The sequence below is a fragment of the Sciurus carolinensis genome, chromosome 12 (assembly GCF_902686445.1).
Source record: "Sciurus carolinensis chromosome 12, mSciCar1.2, whole genome shotgun sequence".
In the NCBI taxonomy this organism is placed as follows: Eukaryota; Metazoa; Chordata; class Mammalia; order Rodentia; family Sciuridae; genus Sciurus; species Sciurus carolinensis.
This window is the reverse complement of record NC_062224.1, coordinates 81,129,387-81,146,615: the sequence shown is the minus strand read 5'-3', so window position 1 is coordinate 81,146,615 and position 17,229 is coordinate 81,129,387. Positions and strand designations below refer to the sequence as shown.

At 48.7% G+C, this 17,229-nt stretch overlaps 1 protein-coding gene across 1 annotated transcript; it reads right to left on the bottom strand.

Annotated features, from left to right (window-relative positions):
• Positions 1-2,320: 2,320 nt before the first annotated feature.
• Fcamr (Fc alpha and mu receptor) lies at positions 2,321-9,938 on the bottom strand. The gene is made up of 6 exons (XM_047519970.1): positions 9,905-9,938; positions 8,467-8,610; positions 5,644-5,982; positions 3,774-4,530; positions 3,050-3,165; positions 2,321-2,505 (listed from the first exon to the last, which is right to left on the bottom strand). Exons 1-6 carry the CDS (start codon positions 9,936-9,938, stop codon positions 2,321-2,323), a joined length of 1,575 nt encoding a protein of 524 aa, XP_047375926.1.
• Between the last annotated feature and the right edge of the window lie 7,291 nt (positions 9,939-17,229).

Here is a 17,229-nt window from a genome sequence, read left to right as displayed (position 1 = left end):
TGGCCAGGAAGCTCTTGAGGAGGAGCAGATCAGAGCGAGGCCAGGAGAGTCTTGGGTGATCTAATGGCTTAGTGCAGGGATTGGCAAATTACAGTCCAAGGGCCAAATGCAGCCTGGCTTCTGTTTTTGCAAACAGGTTTCATAGGGAACAAGCCTCGGTCATTGGCTTCAGCATTGCCTCACTGCTTTTGCGCTACCCAGGCAGAACTGAGCAACTGCCATAGGGACTGCACAGCCTGCAAAGGCTAAAATATTTACTGTCTGGCTCTTTGCAGAAAAAGTCAACCGACCCCTGGTTTAATGCACTGGTCTTCCCTGCCAGTGGTATGAGGAAGTCCATTTCGGTGAGATTGCTTCACTGAACAAGAGTCCAACATGCCTGGGGAAGACACATTAGGTCCCACCCTCGTATTTGCAATGTGCAAATAAGGTATACCAAAGGCTCTGAGAATTCCTGCATAGAAGAATCTGTTGTTGTTTAACTTAGCATTTCCCAAACTTTTTAAAAATATATTTTAGTTGTCGATGGACCTTCGTTTTATTTATTTATATGTGGTGCTGAGAATTGAACCAGGGCCTCACATGTGCCAGGCAAGTGCTCTACCACTGAGTCACAAACCCAGCCCCCCCAAACTTCTTTTCCTCTGAACACCTCTTAGCATCCCCAAAAGCTGGTGTTCTGTGACTGCCCCTGGAAAACACTGGTTAGGTATAAAGAACAGCCTGACTTCTTGACCCATCCCTGCCACCAGTGAGCCAAGCGGCCTTGGTTGAATGATGTACCTGTCAGGACCTGCTTTCCCACTGGTCGAAGGGAACGATGGTGTCTGTCCTGTCTCTCTCTTATAGGTTCTTCAGGCAGGTCCTTGAGAGAGCAGGCATGAAAAGTATGGAGGGATGACTGTGGTCTTTGGATGACTAGTTGGCCAAGGGCACAAATCCTCTACTGATCCTCCCTCTGCTATCTATCACTAAGTGGGTTAACCCCAAACAGGCCTCAGTTTCCTCACTTCTTGGCTGAGGGTTTTAGATTAAATCTTTAGAATTTATTAGCTTAGAAATGCTATGGTTCCATGTGGTTAGATGCCTGAACTTGCTTACTTCTCTCTCACAAACCATGCAGACTGTATCTCTTTGGTTTTCTTGGTCCAGGACCAGGTGGGAGGAGGTATTGCTGAAGGATTTCTGATGCTGCTGACAGCTTAGGAGGTGGAAGCCTGGCCAAGCCTTCTGGAAATGTCTGCTTGACAGTTCTTAACTCGATATTGGAGGCTTCTTTCCCTTCTGCATCTGTTGCTCAAAGGCAGCTCTGTCCAAACACAGAATGCAGACAGCTTACTAGCACATGAGGGGAAGGAAAAGAGCAGAAGTGATTCCTCAAAAGAATCGGGGTCAAGGGTGGAGCAAAATTTCCCCAACAGATACGAGGTAACATGGTTATAAGGCAGAATCCACATAAAATGCCTCTTTCATCTCCCAACCTGTTCCCCAAAACCAAGTTCTAGCTTCGTCAACAGTCTGTGATATTGAGGATTTATAAGCAATTGAACAAGAGGAGCTTTATAATGGTAAAAATTTACTGAAAAATACTTTCTTCCTCCATGAATTTAGGAAAATTCCAAAAAGTCTTGGCTGGGTGAGAAGGTCCATGACATAATGAGAATGGACCCAAAAGCGGGGTGGTGACTGCAGGGGTGGATGTTCTTCCCTTTGGTCTCTGTGTAGAAACCACCTGCCAATAGGGGCATTTAGGGGACTCCCAAAAGAAGGGATGGAGACACAGGGAGATTCAGAGTGCTGGCCTGGGTGTGTCCTCAGAGGTCACCTAGCCCCTCTTGCCCTACCAGCTAATCAGTCACAGATATTTATGGGGATCCCACTGAGTTGGAATTTCTCTAGGGACACAAATGGACAACACAGTTACTTCTGTAGAGCAGCTTAGACTGTGCATGAGCAGAAAAGACTGGTATGCTTGAGTAGACGGACTGAGTACCAACAGAAAAGGGGGCACCAGAAAGGACAGGGTGATGGTAGAGAAGTTGTCACCCTTTTCATTGATGGGAAGCCTCTGACATTTTCAAACATCTAGGAATCATAATTCCACGGCTTTCCTAGGTGAGTCTTCCAGTGTTTAATATGTTCCTTCTTGAAACCTTCGTTGTCATTCTGCTCCCTTTGGCTGTGAAGAAAGCTTGACCTTCTGAGGCCCGAGACAGTCAGCTGCAACCCAGCTCCTTTAGCTTCTCTTCATACAGGCGGGAGGGGGCCGGGGTCATGAATGTGCTTGGTCTTGGTCCTCCTTCCATGATTACTGAGCCATTTATCTTTCCATTCCTGAGAGTCCTGGGTCCCTCTCTGGGGCAGTCGGACCAGCTTGGGTAGGAGAGTCACCCTGCAGCATCTTCCTTTCCTCATGAGGCAGCTGAGCTGGTGAAAGGGTGGGCTCCAGGAAATGTGTCATCTGAATCAGGGTGACCCTGGGGGCTGCCCTTTCTGCCTCCTGAGCTGCAAAGACACAGAGCAGGTTGTGGGGATTCTGGGGTGACCAGCACTGAATTGGATTCCTCAAGGACCGCCTCCACCCACCTCAACTTTCTGAGAACTTCCCAAAACTTAGCAACTGAACAGCAGAGATCGGGCCAAGCCTTTAGGGGCCTGGCTTTGAGAATTTCAGCCTCCCTGCTGGCTCCCAGAACATCTCACCAGGTCTGCACACCTGAAGCACTCGCTTTAGGAGTATTTAAACTTGGCAGATGGCTGTGAGGATATTGGTGGGCCCGTCAGAAGGGTGTACATGCAGTTTGGCCCATGGCTGGGCCCTGTTCCCCTGCACTCTGCCTCTGGGGCTGCTTAAGCAGTTCCATGCCTCTGGTTAGCTCTCCGAAGAGCTTCTCCTTGGCCTCTGGGATGCCACAGATGATTCAGTCTAGAATTTAGCTCTACATCTGAAAGTCCTAGCTACGACCCTAACCTGGCCCAGTGTGTGTGGGAGGGGCGTCAGGGACAACAGTCCTCTATTTAGCCTCAGGGCCACTTAAACTCAACTCACATGGTCTGTTTTTTCGAAGTCTCCTTTGCAATAGGATCAGAGCCACAATCAGAAATGGGGCTAACACAGCGCAGACTGGAGTCAGGATCTGAGAGCTGATTTCCTCTGGAAAACCACTGGAATGGAAGGCACCAGGGAGGGCATGGGAAGAACACAGGACGGGAGAGGTTAGAGAGGACCGAAGGTTAAAGGGCCCGCGCCCCTCATTTCACAGATAGAGAAACTGAGATTGGCTGTGGCCCCTGTCCCCACAGTTGGTTAGTGGCAGAGATGGGGCTGCTGCCTTTGGGTTCTCAAGCCCCAAATCCTTTGCCTGATTCCACCCCCCTGTGTGTGGGTTGCACTGCGTTCCCTGGTAAGAAATGGGACAAATGGGAGGAAGGACTCTGGGCTTGGCATTTGGCTCTGCCACAATCTTGTGGCTTTGGCAAGTCACTTCCCCTCTCTAGAACTCCTATTCCTCATCTTAAGAAAAAAAAAAAAGTCCAGAGGGCTCTAACCTAAACGTTCTGCCATTCTAATATTTAGATTTTGCTTGCAAACCATGTGAACGTATTTAGGTAGCCCTCTTGCGTCAAGGACCCTGAGTGGGGGAGGGTGTTTGATGCTTCTGTTCCTTGCCCCTTACTGTCAAAAGGGAGAGAAGGGAGAAGAGGGAGAGGGAGGGACATGCCAGGGAATGGGGCGAGGAGGGTTAAACTCTGAGGAGGGGCCTGGGGCTCACCTCTTCACAGAGGACTCCATGCCAGAGGGCTTTCGGGGGCCTGTTCCTGGGGCCTGACTTGGCGTTGCTTGGGGACCCCTGCCTCCAACAGTGCTGTCTAGGTCTCCATAAGTGCTTCCTTCCACAGATGCCGTATCCATGCTGGTGGTGCTCAAGGTCCACACGCCTGTAGTTGGGGTTGCTTCCTCAGTGGAACCCGGGGCTGGTTGCTTAGAAACAGGTGTTGCTTCTCGGAGGGTTTCCTGGGCCAGTTGTTCTGAGACTGGGGCTGATGGCCTCGTGGTTCCTCTGGTTCTCCTGGCTGCATCTGGATCTGTCCGGGCCCTGTCTGTTTCCTGCCCTGCCCTATGAGCCTCAGTAGTCATCTCCCCCCAGCCCTTGCTGGCCCTAGCTGTATTTGTGACTAAGTTATGGATACTCCCCTCCCGAACACTTTCTGTTGTGCTAGACAAACGGCTGAGTTTTGAAGCTGGGCTCTCTGGCGTGGGGACTGTTGCCTTAATGGAACCCTCTGTCCCACTGCCTGTCTCAGGAGTTTCTGCCCAGGTTGTAGCAGGGGTTTGTCTTCCCTTGGCTGTCGCTGTGCTTTGGCTGGTTCCTGAAGTCAAAGGAACTCTGTCCCATTTTGTCCCCTGTCCTTCTAGAGTTTGGATAGCTCCTGAGGTCCATCTGTTGGATGCTGGAGATCCTGTCCCAAAGGATACCGTGACCAGCTCGCTGGCAGCCAAAGTGGCTGTGGGGATAACTTTGGAAGGACCTGTGTGAACAAGAGGGGGAACACATGGGGAGGTTATCCAGGGTGCCAGTTAGATTTAGCAAAGGACACTGGGTTAAAATATTTGCTAAACAGGATGCGGCCTCAGTAAGAGGTGCAGTCTTTGGCCAATATGTCGGATACAATAAAGAGGTGGGGATCCCAGATGTAATCTCTAGTCTCTTGCACATATGGACGTTTTATATTCCTCTCTCCTTCCCCCAGGCACACATATTCTCTCTCCAGCTGCCCAAGTCCCCTGTGCTAGCCCTTTCCCAGAGGCCCACAGCTCATCAGGGTACTGCTCTTCAGGGAGGAAAAAAGAAACCCAGGTTCCTGCAGAGCAGCCATGCGGAGCTGAAGGGTGGAGAGCAGCAACCTGGGAATCCCGCCTGCACCCTTGCTGGCCCTGCCCACCAGTGGCCTCTCTCCCAGAGGCCCTCCCGCTCATGCTGGAACCTGCCACAGAGGCCTGGGTTTGAGAGCTGTCAAAGGCCTGCTGAGGGCCTCAGTCAGGTCTGTGGTAGGAGAGCCGAGTCCCAGTTCTTTCGTCCTGCCTCTCACAGCTCCTCTGCAGGGCTGCCCATTCTCTGCATGTCTGAACACAGAACTTCTAAGACCCCAAGAAGCCACATTTTCTAATTCACTACCTGCTCGGAACCATCTCCAGATACATGTTCCACAGCATTGGGGCAGGGGACAGGGACGAGGTGGGAGAGCTCATGTGCATTCGGTTGGCTAGTTTTTCCTAATATCTACCAGGGATTGAACTCAGGGGCACTTAGTGAGCAATTCTTTTTTCCTTTTAGATACATTTTATTTACTTAGGGTCTTGCTAAGTTCCTTAGGGCCTCGCTAAGTTGCTGAGGCTGGCTTTGAACTCGAGATCCACCTGCCTCAGGCTCCAGAGCTGCTGGGATTACAGGCTGTGCTGTCTACCTTCTTTCTGCAGGCAGGTTCCTTCTGAAATGAAAGGCTGCCTCTGAGAGTCTTGCCTTGCCCCATCTTTCCTCAGTGCTCTCCAAAGGCTTAAACCTTGCTGGGCCTGGGAGTCCTCTCGTGCTCCTTCCTAGCTCGGGCTTCTCCCCACGTGGCTCATCATTCATGGGTTCATACCTACAGAGATGGTCAGATTCATGCTCAAGAACAGCCTGTTGTTTCTGTCTCCGATGCCACAACGGTATTGTCCCACATCGCGCAGGGACAGTTGGGACAGCCTCACCACAAACAAGCTGCTCTGTGGGAAGTCTGCTAGAGTCACACGACCCTGGTAGTCACGGTGAGTGTAGTGGTTGCTGGACACAATCGTGTGGCAGATCCTCGTTGGTACCTCCAGACGGCACCAGTACTTCCTCTGGTGCCTGTTGGCTGACAAGGGAATGTAATGGCACTGGATGGTGACAGCTCCCCCAGGTTTCCCAGACACCAGCTTCGGGCCCTTCAATGTACTTGCAACTGCAGGCAGAGAAAAAAGTCAAAGGGGAGGGTGGGGTGGAGAGGGTCGCCGTTGGGAGAGTTTCAAGTTCAAATGCTGCTAAAATAGATCCTAAGATGCCACTGTGAAAGTGGAGCAGAATCAGTACAGAAATGGCAGAGCTTAGCCCCTGGGGAGGGAGAAGTCACCCCAAGATGTGGAATGGAGCTATAACCAAGGCCCCAATGGGAAGATGAAAACGAAACAGTGAGGGGCTTACCCACTGCTTAGCTAACATTATCACAAGCGAGGCCTTCTTAACCAGTCCACCTGGGTTCATTCCACGTACTCCCGTGCAGATGTTTGAAAAGATGCCACTTAAGCTCATGTTAAGGGCTGAGGCAGCACCTGACACAGGGGCCCAGGTTGCAGGCAAAGATACAAAACCATGAGAAAATATTGGTGTGCTTTTCCTTAAGAGCGTGTCCTGAAACACAGAAATCCTGCTCTGCTCAGTGGGTCCAACTCTGGACCATGGCTGCAAAGTCTTTCACACTGGCTATTTCTCTGCAGAAGCATGAATGACCAAGTGCTACTGCGAAAGGACAGGTGAGTGGTACTGTGGATGCCGGCTTTGGCAATAGGCCTAGCGGCAGTTCCTGCGGGAGCCACAGTGTAACGGTTGCTGAATGACTTAAACTTGATAAGGTGCTAGCAGAAACAGTTTATTCTTCCTCTCACTGACTCTCTGTGCTATCTCTGTGGATTTCTTTGCTCCTTGATGAAAGCTCGGGCATAATACTCATTGTCTAGTAGCTTTAATTTTCTCTCTTAGGTAATAAAAGTCCAATCAAGTCTAAAATTACATTTCCAGCCCAATGCAATAAAAGATTACAATGCCAGTTTCTGAAGCAGTCAAAGCCTTTCCTTTCTCCCAGCTGGGCTTAGAGGCCTACCACAGAGGAGAGGGACAAATTGGGGTCTCTTGTTTTGCTCTCTCTTTCCTCTGTTCAAACCTGCTCTCAGGGGCCCCTCCAGGGTTGGGCATGGAGGGGAGGGGACAGAGAAAAGAGAGAGGCTTCATCTGCCCTTGGTGCTTTCTGTGCAAGGCAAATGTTCTAAATAGTCTCTTTTTTTTGCCACTCGGATATCTTTTTGGTGGCTTCATGTGGTTGTTCCCTTCTTGTGAGACCAGCCTCTCCTTCTGCTGGTCTTTTTTGGCCACTGGCAACAACCTTATGACTTCTAGCCATCTGCTCCTCTTTTTGTGGTCACAATGTCCTCTGGGCGGACCTGTCAATGGAGGCCTGTTTGGTCACAGGAAGCACACATCTGTCCTGCTGTCAAAAGAAACATGGGACATATGAATGGCTTTCTAGAAATTTCTTCCCTTATTTGGCTTAAACTGGGGGGAGAGCAGGTGGAAGGGAATCTAGTACACTGGCATCTCTCTCCAAAACAGCTCCTCTGCCCTCTGAGGAGTGTTCTTTGGCTTGGAAGGCTTCAGGTGGTTTGTCACTGGAATCAGGTGTACAATCTGTTTCTACAGTCCTGCCAAGTGGCTCAGCATCTTGCTTTAGCATGTGGGTGCTTGGCAATTTGTTCTATGTCTTTAGGGCCTCTAAAGTCAAGAAAGTTCTGTTTAATATTCTATTTCCAGGAACGGCTAAATAATTTGTGGGTCTCAGTGCAAAATTAAACTGCAAAAACTCTTGTTCAAAAGTTACTAAAAATTTCTAGACATCCACAGCAGCAAATTAAACCAAGTACAGGGTCCCTTTACATGAGCTGCCTGTGTTATGTGTGCTAAGGTCTAATCACAGTAGAGGTCTTAGATGCTATATTGTGTTAATGCTCACTGTAAATTTTACCAAGCAGCCTACCCAACCATGCCACTGATGATAAAGTTAAATAGTAACTTATTGTTAAAAGGTAGGACTATTCATTATTACAAACAAGGACCATCTCAAGGCAACAGCAGTGATGCTTTGATTAGTGTTCAGGAATTCTCCTGATCTACATGTGGCGCATTTGAGAAGGGCACTGTTCCATTAATCAGCAGGGTGGGGAAGTCTGACTTAGCAGTAAAAAGCTTATTAAGAATCCTTAATCAACTCTTGCAATGCATCTTTTAATTAATTGTAAGTTAAGAACCAATACCTTAAGAACTCATGTGCTAGGTTACTAATTAATAGCTCTTAGTTTTATATTAAAATTAAGGGGTTATTTTTGGAATTTTATATTAGTCATCTGTGGGAATAGTCACCTATGAGAATTAAAAATTGGGCTAGCATTTTAGGATCCATGTGATACCATCTGGGGGCTCTGATACCAATTCTTTGCCCTTGGTGCAGGTGGGTGCTCCTGGCTCTCACCCATCCATCATTACCCAGCCTATGTCTGTTGCTCTGGCTTCTCTTAGGGAAGTCTGAGCAAGGCCTGCAGTCAGAGGGAGGCTAAGGACTGGAGCCAGACTTGGTGTTAGAAAGGTCTGTGGAAGGACAAAGGGAGAGGAGAGGTCGTACCTGCAAAAGAACTCTCCTCCGGCCAGCAGAGGGGTGAGGAAGACGTGAACACTTCCATGGCACAGAGGTGGGTGCCAGAGGGGAGAGAGTCGCCCTGCAGCCATCTGAGATGGGGTCCTCTGTGTGAAGGGGCCAAAGAGGAACCTGGGCAAGGGGAGGGAGCTGAACTATCAGGGAACTATCCAGGTGTCCACAAAGTCACCCACAAGAGGAAGAGGTGGGAAGAGCAGCCAGCTCTGGACTCTGCCTGGCCATCCCATCAAGCAGGAATTGCTAGTCCTCAGGCCTCTCCTCCCTCCATTGCTCTGATCCCACCAGGGTCCCCAGTGTCAGGGAAGAGAGGAAGGCAGTCACCACACCCCCTTCCTGGTCTGCGGGGCTTGGGGAATGAAGGCGTAGATCTCTGAATGAAGATTGAAGCACTGACCAAAATATTTAGCTGGACACTCAAAATGATCACATTTAGAACTTGTGAGACTAGGCCGCTAATTTCCAACGATTAGCTATAGTAGCAGAAAAATCATGGGCCTGCTTGATTGAGGGCAGGGGAATCTACTGCTTTTACTGAAAAACTTTAAAGAAGACAGTGGGATATTAAAATAAGGAGGTGGTGTGATTATATAATACAGAGAGTACTTACTCAAATATTGGGTGCCTCTGATTCATTAAAGCTTTGATTTGTTGATAAGCCAGATGTGGTTTATTCCTTTTTGGTATTATCATAGCATTTTCATTCATTTAGTAATAAATTGTTAAGCATCTACTTGGAATTAGTTTTTAGGTAATAGACATTCTAGGCACATGCTATAGTCCTCAATGGCTCCCCATTATCATAAAATCCCGATGCCACTGAAAGGAGACAAGGTCATTTATTATTTGAACCTGACATAAACCTAGTCAGTCTTACCACATTAGCCTGCAGGGACCTTTAGGGCTTGGGTACCGTCTCTCATTTATCTGTCCCCAGTGCCTGGCACATAGTATAAAATAAATATAAAATAAATGAGATAACTTTTATTCTCATGTAGTTTCTTAATAGACTCTGAGCTACTCTGAGCTACTCTGAGCTCTGAGGAGGAAAGTGTCTTCAATTTTAGGTCCCTAGTGCTGGTCCCTGCACTTCAGAGTTTGTAGAATGAGTGGTAAAGAAGCCCCACAATATTTCTGTCTTGTGTACACCCTGGAACTTTTATCTTGAAAATGCAGCTGACTTTGAGTGACCAACTCAAAGGGAAGAGAGCGCTTGTCTCCCTCATTCTCCCAGCCCAGATCCGACCACTCCCTGGCTCCACTGTGTGGTCAAGCATCCCAGGAAAGAAAGCCACCTATATGCCTTGACTGTGCCGAATTCCATGGCGCTGCCCTCCAAGAATCTCTGCAGCCTGGAAGGCTGGGGTCTGCTTGCAAGCCCTGAGCCTGGGCTGTGTTTGGGACTCACCTTGTAGCAGGCACAGTATGAGGAGGAGGGCCATTTTCCGTACTGCCCCCTGGTGGGTGACCTGCAAAAAAACCACTGTAAATGGAAAGAGGCCCGAGGTGAGGCAAGTGGGAAGCAGGGTGAGCAGAAGTGAGCCCTGGAAGGAGCACCTTTTGCCTTTGGGACCTCAGTTGGCTCAGAGCAGGGGCTGGGGTAGATATATCCAAGATCAAGACAAGGACTGCCCTGCCGGACACTCCTGAGCATGCACATTTGACCTGGGTCTCTGGCACCACAGTGGAAGTACCCCTTACCCCTGGCTCTGTGTGTTCAGAAAAGACCAAGCTCCGTCTCTAGGAGTCCAGCCCAGCGCCCACTCGCTGGTGCAGAGCTGTGAATTCGGATGGAGCACGTAGAGTGGAAAGGGCATGTGTTTGCAGTTTGGACCTTAGTTGGAAAGACAGGGCCTTGGAAAAGGTAGTCTCAGGGATCCATGGCTCTCCCAAACGTGCACGTTCAGGAGTGCGAGGACAGAGTCACCCTTTCTCATGGGAATGAAGGAATCTGTGTGGGGTCCTTGTACAATGTAACTGGGGGTGCAGGCGGGTCGTGGGTGCTGTGCCTAGGGGTATAGAGGATTCCCCTTTGCTCCTGCCCTTCCTCCTTGCAGAAGGAGAATTGGTTCCTTCTGGAATGCTCTGCTTCACTACCAGTGTGCTGACAGGAAAAAGGAACTAAAGCTTAAACCTCAGGTCAAGTCGCTGCCGGCACTAGGGTACCAATGTGCTTCTCCTTCACAGCTTCTGGAAGGCCCTCTGTGCCCCCAGGCCACACGGATCTCTCCTGCTCCGGTCTCTCCTGCTGCCTCAGGAGCTCCTGGGGAGCAGGGCTATCTCACCCCTCTACTTTCAGACCCCGACATAGGATCAGGCACAGGTAGGTGTGCAATGCACAGCTATCGTGCACAGGGATCTGCCACTCTTAATGACACTACAAAGACCACCATTTATTGGTCTTCTGCTTGCTGATTGAAAAGACAAGATTGTACATTATACTTCTTTTGTATTCCCCATAGGGTATTTGGGGATACTTTTGATTAATTAAAAATCTGCTCTTTGATCCTATCTACATCCCACAGTCCCTAGGACCTATTGTTGGCCTTGTCTGTCCCTTCCTGCTCTAACACACACTTCACTGATGTTCAGAAGGTGCTCTTGGATTGGGGTTATAGCTCAGTGGTAGAGCGCTTGCCTAACACGAGTGAGCCACTGGGTTCGATTCTCAACATCACATAAAAATAAATACATAAAATAAAGGTATTATGTCCATCTACAACTAAGAAAAATTAAAAAAAAAAAAGATTAAAAAAAACTTTAAAAAAAAATTGGTGTTCCCGCCAATTAGAACAAGCTACATGAAGTCACTGACCAGTTTGGGACATAGGCTGTGCAAGGGGCAATCACAAGGAGGAGAAAAGGGAAAGGGGAAGGAAAAAAAGGAGAGAAAGAAGGGAAAGAGGACAGGAAGGGTGGGAGGTGAAAGAAGAAGGGAAGACAGAGGAGAATGGGAGAGAAAAGTGTAGAGTCTGTGGGATGGACTTGCAGCTGCTGCCTGCCACCTGTGTGGCCTCCTAGCCATCTCCACCAAGGCCTTTGGCTGTCCTATCTGGCTGCCAAGAGTGGCCAGATTTTGAAAAGCCTCCTGGCTCCTCACACCCCAGACCCTTCCCTTCAGTGAGTCCCCTATCTCAGGTACCGCCATGACAGCCCAACCCTCTCCCTGCCTCACCCGGCTTCCTGCCCTCCCCAGGGTGTGCCTGCATCTAATCCTTAATTTGATTAATAGTCACTGAGTCCAGGCTACCTCTGGGGACAGCACCCACACTCCCCCGGGGCTAATTTTTCTTTAGTGCTAAGTCCTAACACGGCACACACTGGGGCCAAAGTCTCTGCACTGTGGTGCCCGTTCCCCTGAAGCCCGTGGTGCAGTAATCTCTGGGCTTCAGGAGTGAAATCTTTCTCCATGGGGCAATGAGGAAGCACAACGTGAGATAAAATGGCTCCAGAGGGTTATCAGCTTTGATTGGGGGCAGGAAGGATATTGTTCAACGGAATGCTTCCAAGGTACCTTCCCTGCCAGTGACCTTCAGGAATCCTTTCTTCCTGAACAGGGAGCTCCAGTTCAGCAGCCTGGCCTGCAGGCTTACTGCACTTGGGGGTTAAGGCCCCATACAGGAACCCTCTGATCCTGCTGGGCAGAATAGCCACATCATCTTCAGCTCAGGCTGGTGATTACCTTCCTGGCTCCCGACTGCTCCTCTGAGCCTAGCTTCTACCCCAGTCCTGAGCAGACCAAAAGGGAAAGGCTAGTGATGTGCACAGGGAAGAGGACAGGACCAGTACTCAGGAGGTTCTGTTCTGACTGAGGTTGATGCAATGACCTTGGCCTTGACCTTGACCAATGCTGCATTCCTTGCAACTATAAAAGAAGAGTTTCACCTCTATGATCTCTGTGCTGCTTCTAATGTTTATTGGCTGTATTTCCCCCAGGTTTTTAAGGAATTGTGTGCTCTGTGGGCATCCAGCAGAAGCAGAGAAGGGAGATGCTATGGCCTAGAAGGAGCCCCCCTGCTCTGGGAAGGGTCCCCACATTCAGAGCAAGACCCCAACTTCCAGGAGAATCCTATCTCACCTTCCATTCTCTAGGCTTCCTTGGGGCTTCTCCATCCATCTCAGTACAGAAATAAGATTTGCTTGGACTCTTCTTTATATCCGTAGGAAGCGTTGGTGTTTGCAGGTCTTCTAGGCGTTTCTTTATACCTGCAGAAAGAGAAGGCAGCTCCGTGTGTTGGCAGCAGCCAGAGCCGGTGCTGGAAGACGGGAGAGCTAGGGACAGCTCTGCCACTCACCTCCGCCACTTGCATCAAGGCACAAGCCAGTCCTGGTCCCTCGCTGTCCTTACTTACTTTTCCAGGGCTGGTGCTTCACAGGAGCTTCAAGGAAACCCCCCTGATCCACATTCTCCCTTCTCTTGTGTCCCCTCCAGCAGGGTCCCAGACTCCTTAGGATTCACTGGCTTATCTGACCCACTCAGGATCTCCAGAGCAATTGAAGTGACAACCCAGGCAGGAGACGAGGGAAACTTTAAAACTCGGGAGAGGAATTCCCCTGCCGTCTAGCATCTGTGCCCTCCAACTGACCTGGCCCCTCCAACTCCCAGGGAGAAGCCATGTGGGCAGTTCAGGTCACCAACTACACTCCGACTGCGTGGCCTGGGGGTTATTAATCCATGTCTTGGACAAAAAACAATACAGTAAGAGACAGTCTTCTTGGGAAGAGAACGTGGACAAGAGTGTCTTATCCAAATGGATGACACACCTAAAAAACACCCAGGATTCCCCTCTGGAAAACTGTTTATGGGGGTTCGCTTCTTTGTAAAAAAAAAATGATCTTTCTAACTCTGTTGGCCTTGACCTGGCCGAGCCCAAGAACTCAACAAATAAGGGACTTTGGGGAATGGAGGTGCTGTGGACTGTAGTTAAAGACCCTCAGCAGGACCGCCAATAGATAATATGACATCCTTGGTCCTATGATAAAGGGCCCCCCCTTCCCTAAGAATGGATTGCAATAGCACATTGTTTCAGACAACATGACAGCTATTGATGGCAGCACATCCTCTCCACACACTCCCACTTGCAGGCTTGAAAATAGGTTGTGGGTAGGAAGCGAGTCACTGAAAGCTGTTGAAGAAGAAAAGAGAAAATCCGTGGAATGCTCGGATTATGACTGGGCTAAGGCAGTTTGTGCATAGGTGTGTGCTGGTAACTGCTATCTCAGGACCTGGTCAGCAGCTCCAGTCCTAGGGTCCCAGGACTTCATTCCCACATACGTTAGAATATATCTAAAATGTGAAAGGCATTCCCTCAGAAATGATACCCTTGAGCAGCGCACAACCTAAAGAACTATACATGCTGACCCTGTTTACCGAGGCTCATCCCCAGCACTTAATGATAACTCTCAAGCAGATGGTTGAAGGATAGCTAGTGCCTGACTGTATTCTCCCCTCTCAGCTGCTCAGGGAGTAGTATCACACCATTTTGGATCACACAGACTCTGGAGTTTGACTTCCCCATCTTGCCAAGTTTATATGGGATAGTGATAGGGTCAGGTTACTTATTCTCTTTAAATCTTTTTTCTTAATCTGTTAAGCAGGAAATCATAGTACCTACCTCATAAAAATATTATGTGAAATAAATGCAATCCATGTAACTCAAAGTGCCTAGCAGGTAGTAAATTCTCAGAAAACATAAACTGATAATATTATTAACTTAGTTTAGAGCAAGAGGAAGCAGGTGTTTAACAGTGATCAAAACTTCAAAACAAGTTCCTTGGAGGTTTTCATCTATTGAGGGTTTTGATTCTTTCTCTCTCCCTCCCTCCCCTTCCTCTCCCTCTCTCTCTCTCTCTCTCTCTCTCTCTCTCTCTCTTTGCATTTTGTATTCTTAAGCATATATTTTTCTACTTTATCTACTTTTCAACACTTTGAAACCTTTTTTTTTTTTTTTTTTTTTTTTTTTTACTAAAGACATAAATTACAGCAAGTCTCCATGTGTGGTTTTCAGGGCACTAGCCCTGAGTCATGACATGCCCTCTCTGACACTCGGAGAGAAAACTAGCTGGTTACCTCTTTTGGGGATGTACCTAAACTGTCTTGCCTAGTACAAAGCCACAGGGGGTTTTGCCATGGGTTTATCAGACTGTGACCTTGCAAGGGTTAGACCCAGACTTTGAATCCGTTTCAATAATACTTTGACCAAATCCAGATCTGGGAAGAGCTTACTCCCTATTTATCCCCAATCTCAAAACCTTCAATCCCAGTATTAGTAAAGGACTGTATTTGCTAAACATACTCACCAGAGGAAAAATCAGCAAACAGAAAGCTAACCCAAGCAAGGAAAGTTACCTGAGATATAAAATAATCCCTTTGATCTCCCTCTGAAGCGTGTTGTCTAACATATGATGGAGAGCAATGTACAGAGGTGCTTGTGCACTTCCGGGGCTCACCCTGATCTTTCCTCTTCCTTGGTTATCAAGGATTGTACTCTTTCCATGTTTTTGCAAAGTTTTCTGTTCCCCTATCCACCAGACCAGTCTTTGTCCCATTCTTGTTATCTGCTGGTTAAAACACCACCCTTCAGTCTGCACTCAGACTTCAGTATTCCAGCCAGAACACTAAGTGTTAAAGAACACATTGTTTAGAAACACTCATATCACGGCAGTCCTTGATCACTTACTGAGAAATCCACAAAGGAAGTTGAACTATGAAACTTGTCACTCCTCCAAATGACAACAGAAATAAAAAGTATTTGCATAGCACAAATAATCATTTTATAATGGCATTTAGCTGACTTTTACAACCTCAACCATCATTTAGTTGATTGCAAAGCTTGTGATCCAGCAACATTGAACCCCCAAGCACAGGAGGCATTCCAAAGGCAGTTAGAACGTGCTGAGAGAGTCTGAACTCCTGTGCAGACTGCTGGCAACGTGCAAAGAATCCTGGGAGATCGTTTCTTAGATGGGCGCGTAATAGCTGAAATCCTTAACTGTAGCTCCTGTCAGCATGTCGCTGATGGATTGTTGCAGGAAAGCATGGTCAACAGCTCCTGGTATAATCTTTCTGGAGTGACTTGGGCCTGGGGATTGAAACGAAAGTTTCTTACTGGTTGGGATCACTTGGTGAAGATGCTATTTAGCATAGACCTTACCCTGTGATAATGACTATGGCCCTTGCAGCATGGGAAGGGTCCCAAATAGTTAATTTGCCAATAATTGACTTGTTTAGTCTCCTGGAGGAATGGAGCTGTGTGGGGGACCTAGTGTTTAGCTCTGTGGTCGGCACATATTTGAAAGCAACACAATGGTGGCTTTAGGCTAGGAGCGGTTCAGTGGTAGAGCGCGGGCCTCACAGGCCTGAGGCCCTGGGTTCCACCCCCGCTCCTCAAGCAAATAAACAGAACAGTAGCTAACGCAGCCTTGGTCAGTTTGTTGGACCCATTTATGGCCTCCATCTCTCTGACTCCCTCCCTCATATGTCCCTTGTACCAGTACCAGGGTGGCCAATGGCTGATGTCAGATGGCCAAGCCACTCTGTCTATTGGTATTTTAGTGCCTCTTCTGTAGTGGAGCTGTTGGAATTTGCTACCGAGATCGTCACCCATCTTGCCCACCCCCTTGTCCATTCGTGAACTTCCAGCCCAGTCTTTCACTCTTCCTCCATCCAGGCCTCTGTGTGTATCCTAACATGAGGCTGTTTTTCCTTTCTCACAAACTAGATGACTAGGTACACCGTCCAAAGCTCTGCCCGTCGGAAGGAATACCTCTGGCTCGCCTCAGTCTTTCACGTTCCTGTTGTTCCATTTCAACCAGACCCTGTGTACCGAACCAGCTGACCTATGGATTAAGCTTGGGGTTTCTCCTCTTCTATAACTCCTCTGTTAGAAGGTGTCCTCCCAGTGGCCGCTTATGACAAAGGAGGTGCATTGTGCCACAGTGGTAGTTATGGGAGTCTGGGCTGCCTACTCACGCAGCCTGCTGCTGCTCTCAGGTCCTCGTCCTTGGTCCCAGACGTAACCCTTACAATGTGACATACTGCTGCCAGGCTTGGTTGTCCTGAGTCTTTGTAGGTATAATAGCTCTCGACTCATGATGGGCAGCTTCAGATGCCCACGATGTCCTGTGCTCGGGCATTGTGTCTCTGTCAGGGTCCAGTTTCACACCAGGAGTTGTTTTTCAAAAGGCTCGTGCTTCTCCCTGCAGATGGCACGGCCTTGCAAAAGGACCACAGAGGACCAGTGGCCAGGTGTGATCCCCTCACTGGGGCTGCCATAGCTCCACATAGCGTCTGTGTCCACCATGTACACCTTCAATACTAAGTGGCTGCTTGTGGCTCAGCCAGGATCTGCTATAAGCCTTTTCCTGCTCCAGCCTCACTTCAAGGTGAAGCCTTTGATGCCACCAGGTGTATAGGCCAAATTAGTATTCCTGTGTGTGGATTCTGCTGTGTCCTGAACCAAAGAGGTCCACCAGGCGTGTTGCTCCTTTCCTTGTGGTAAAAGGTATAAGATGTAATGCTTTGTCTTTTACCTTGGAGGAAATTTCTTCTCTGGCCCTGGAGTATAGGACCCCCTAAAGCTATTCCCAATGCAGCAGGCTCCTGAGTCTTGTAAGGTTTGCCTCCCATCCTCTGAGCCACATGTGACTCTGGAAGGCTCCAATATGCTAGCCAGTTCTTGCTTATGTGGCCTCAGTAGCATACTATCATCAGATAATAGATCAGCGTGACAT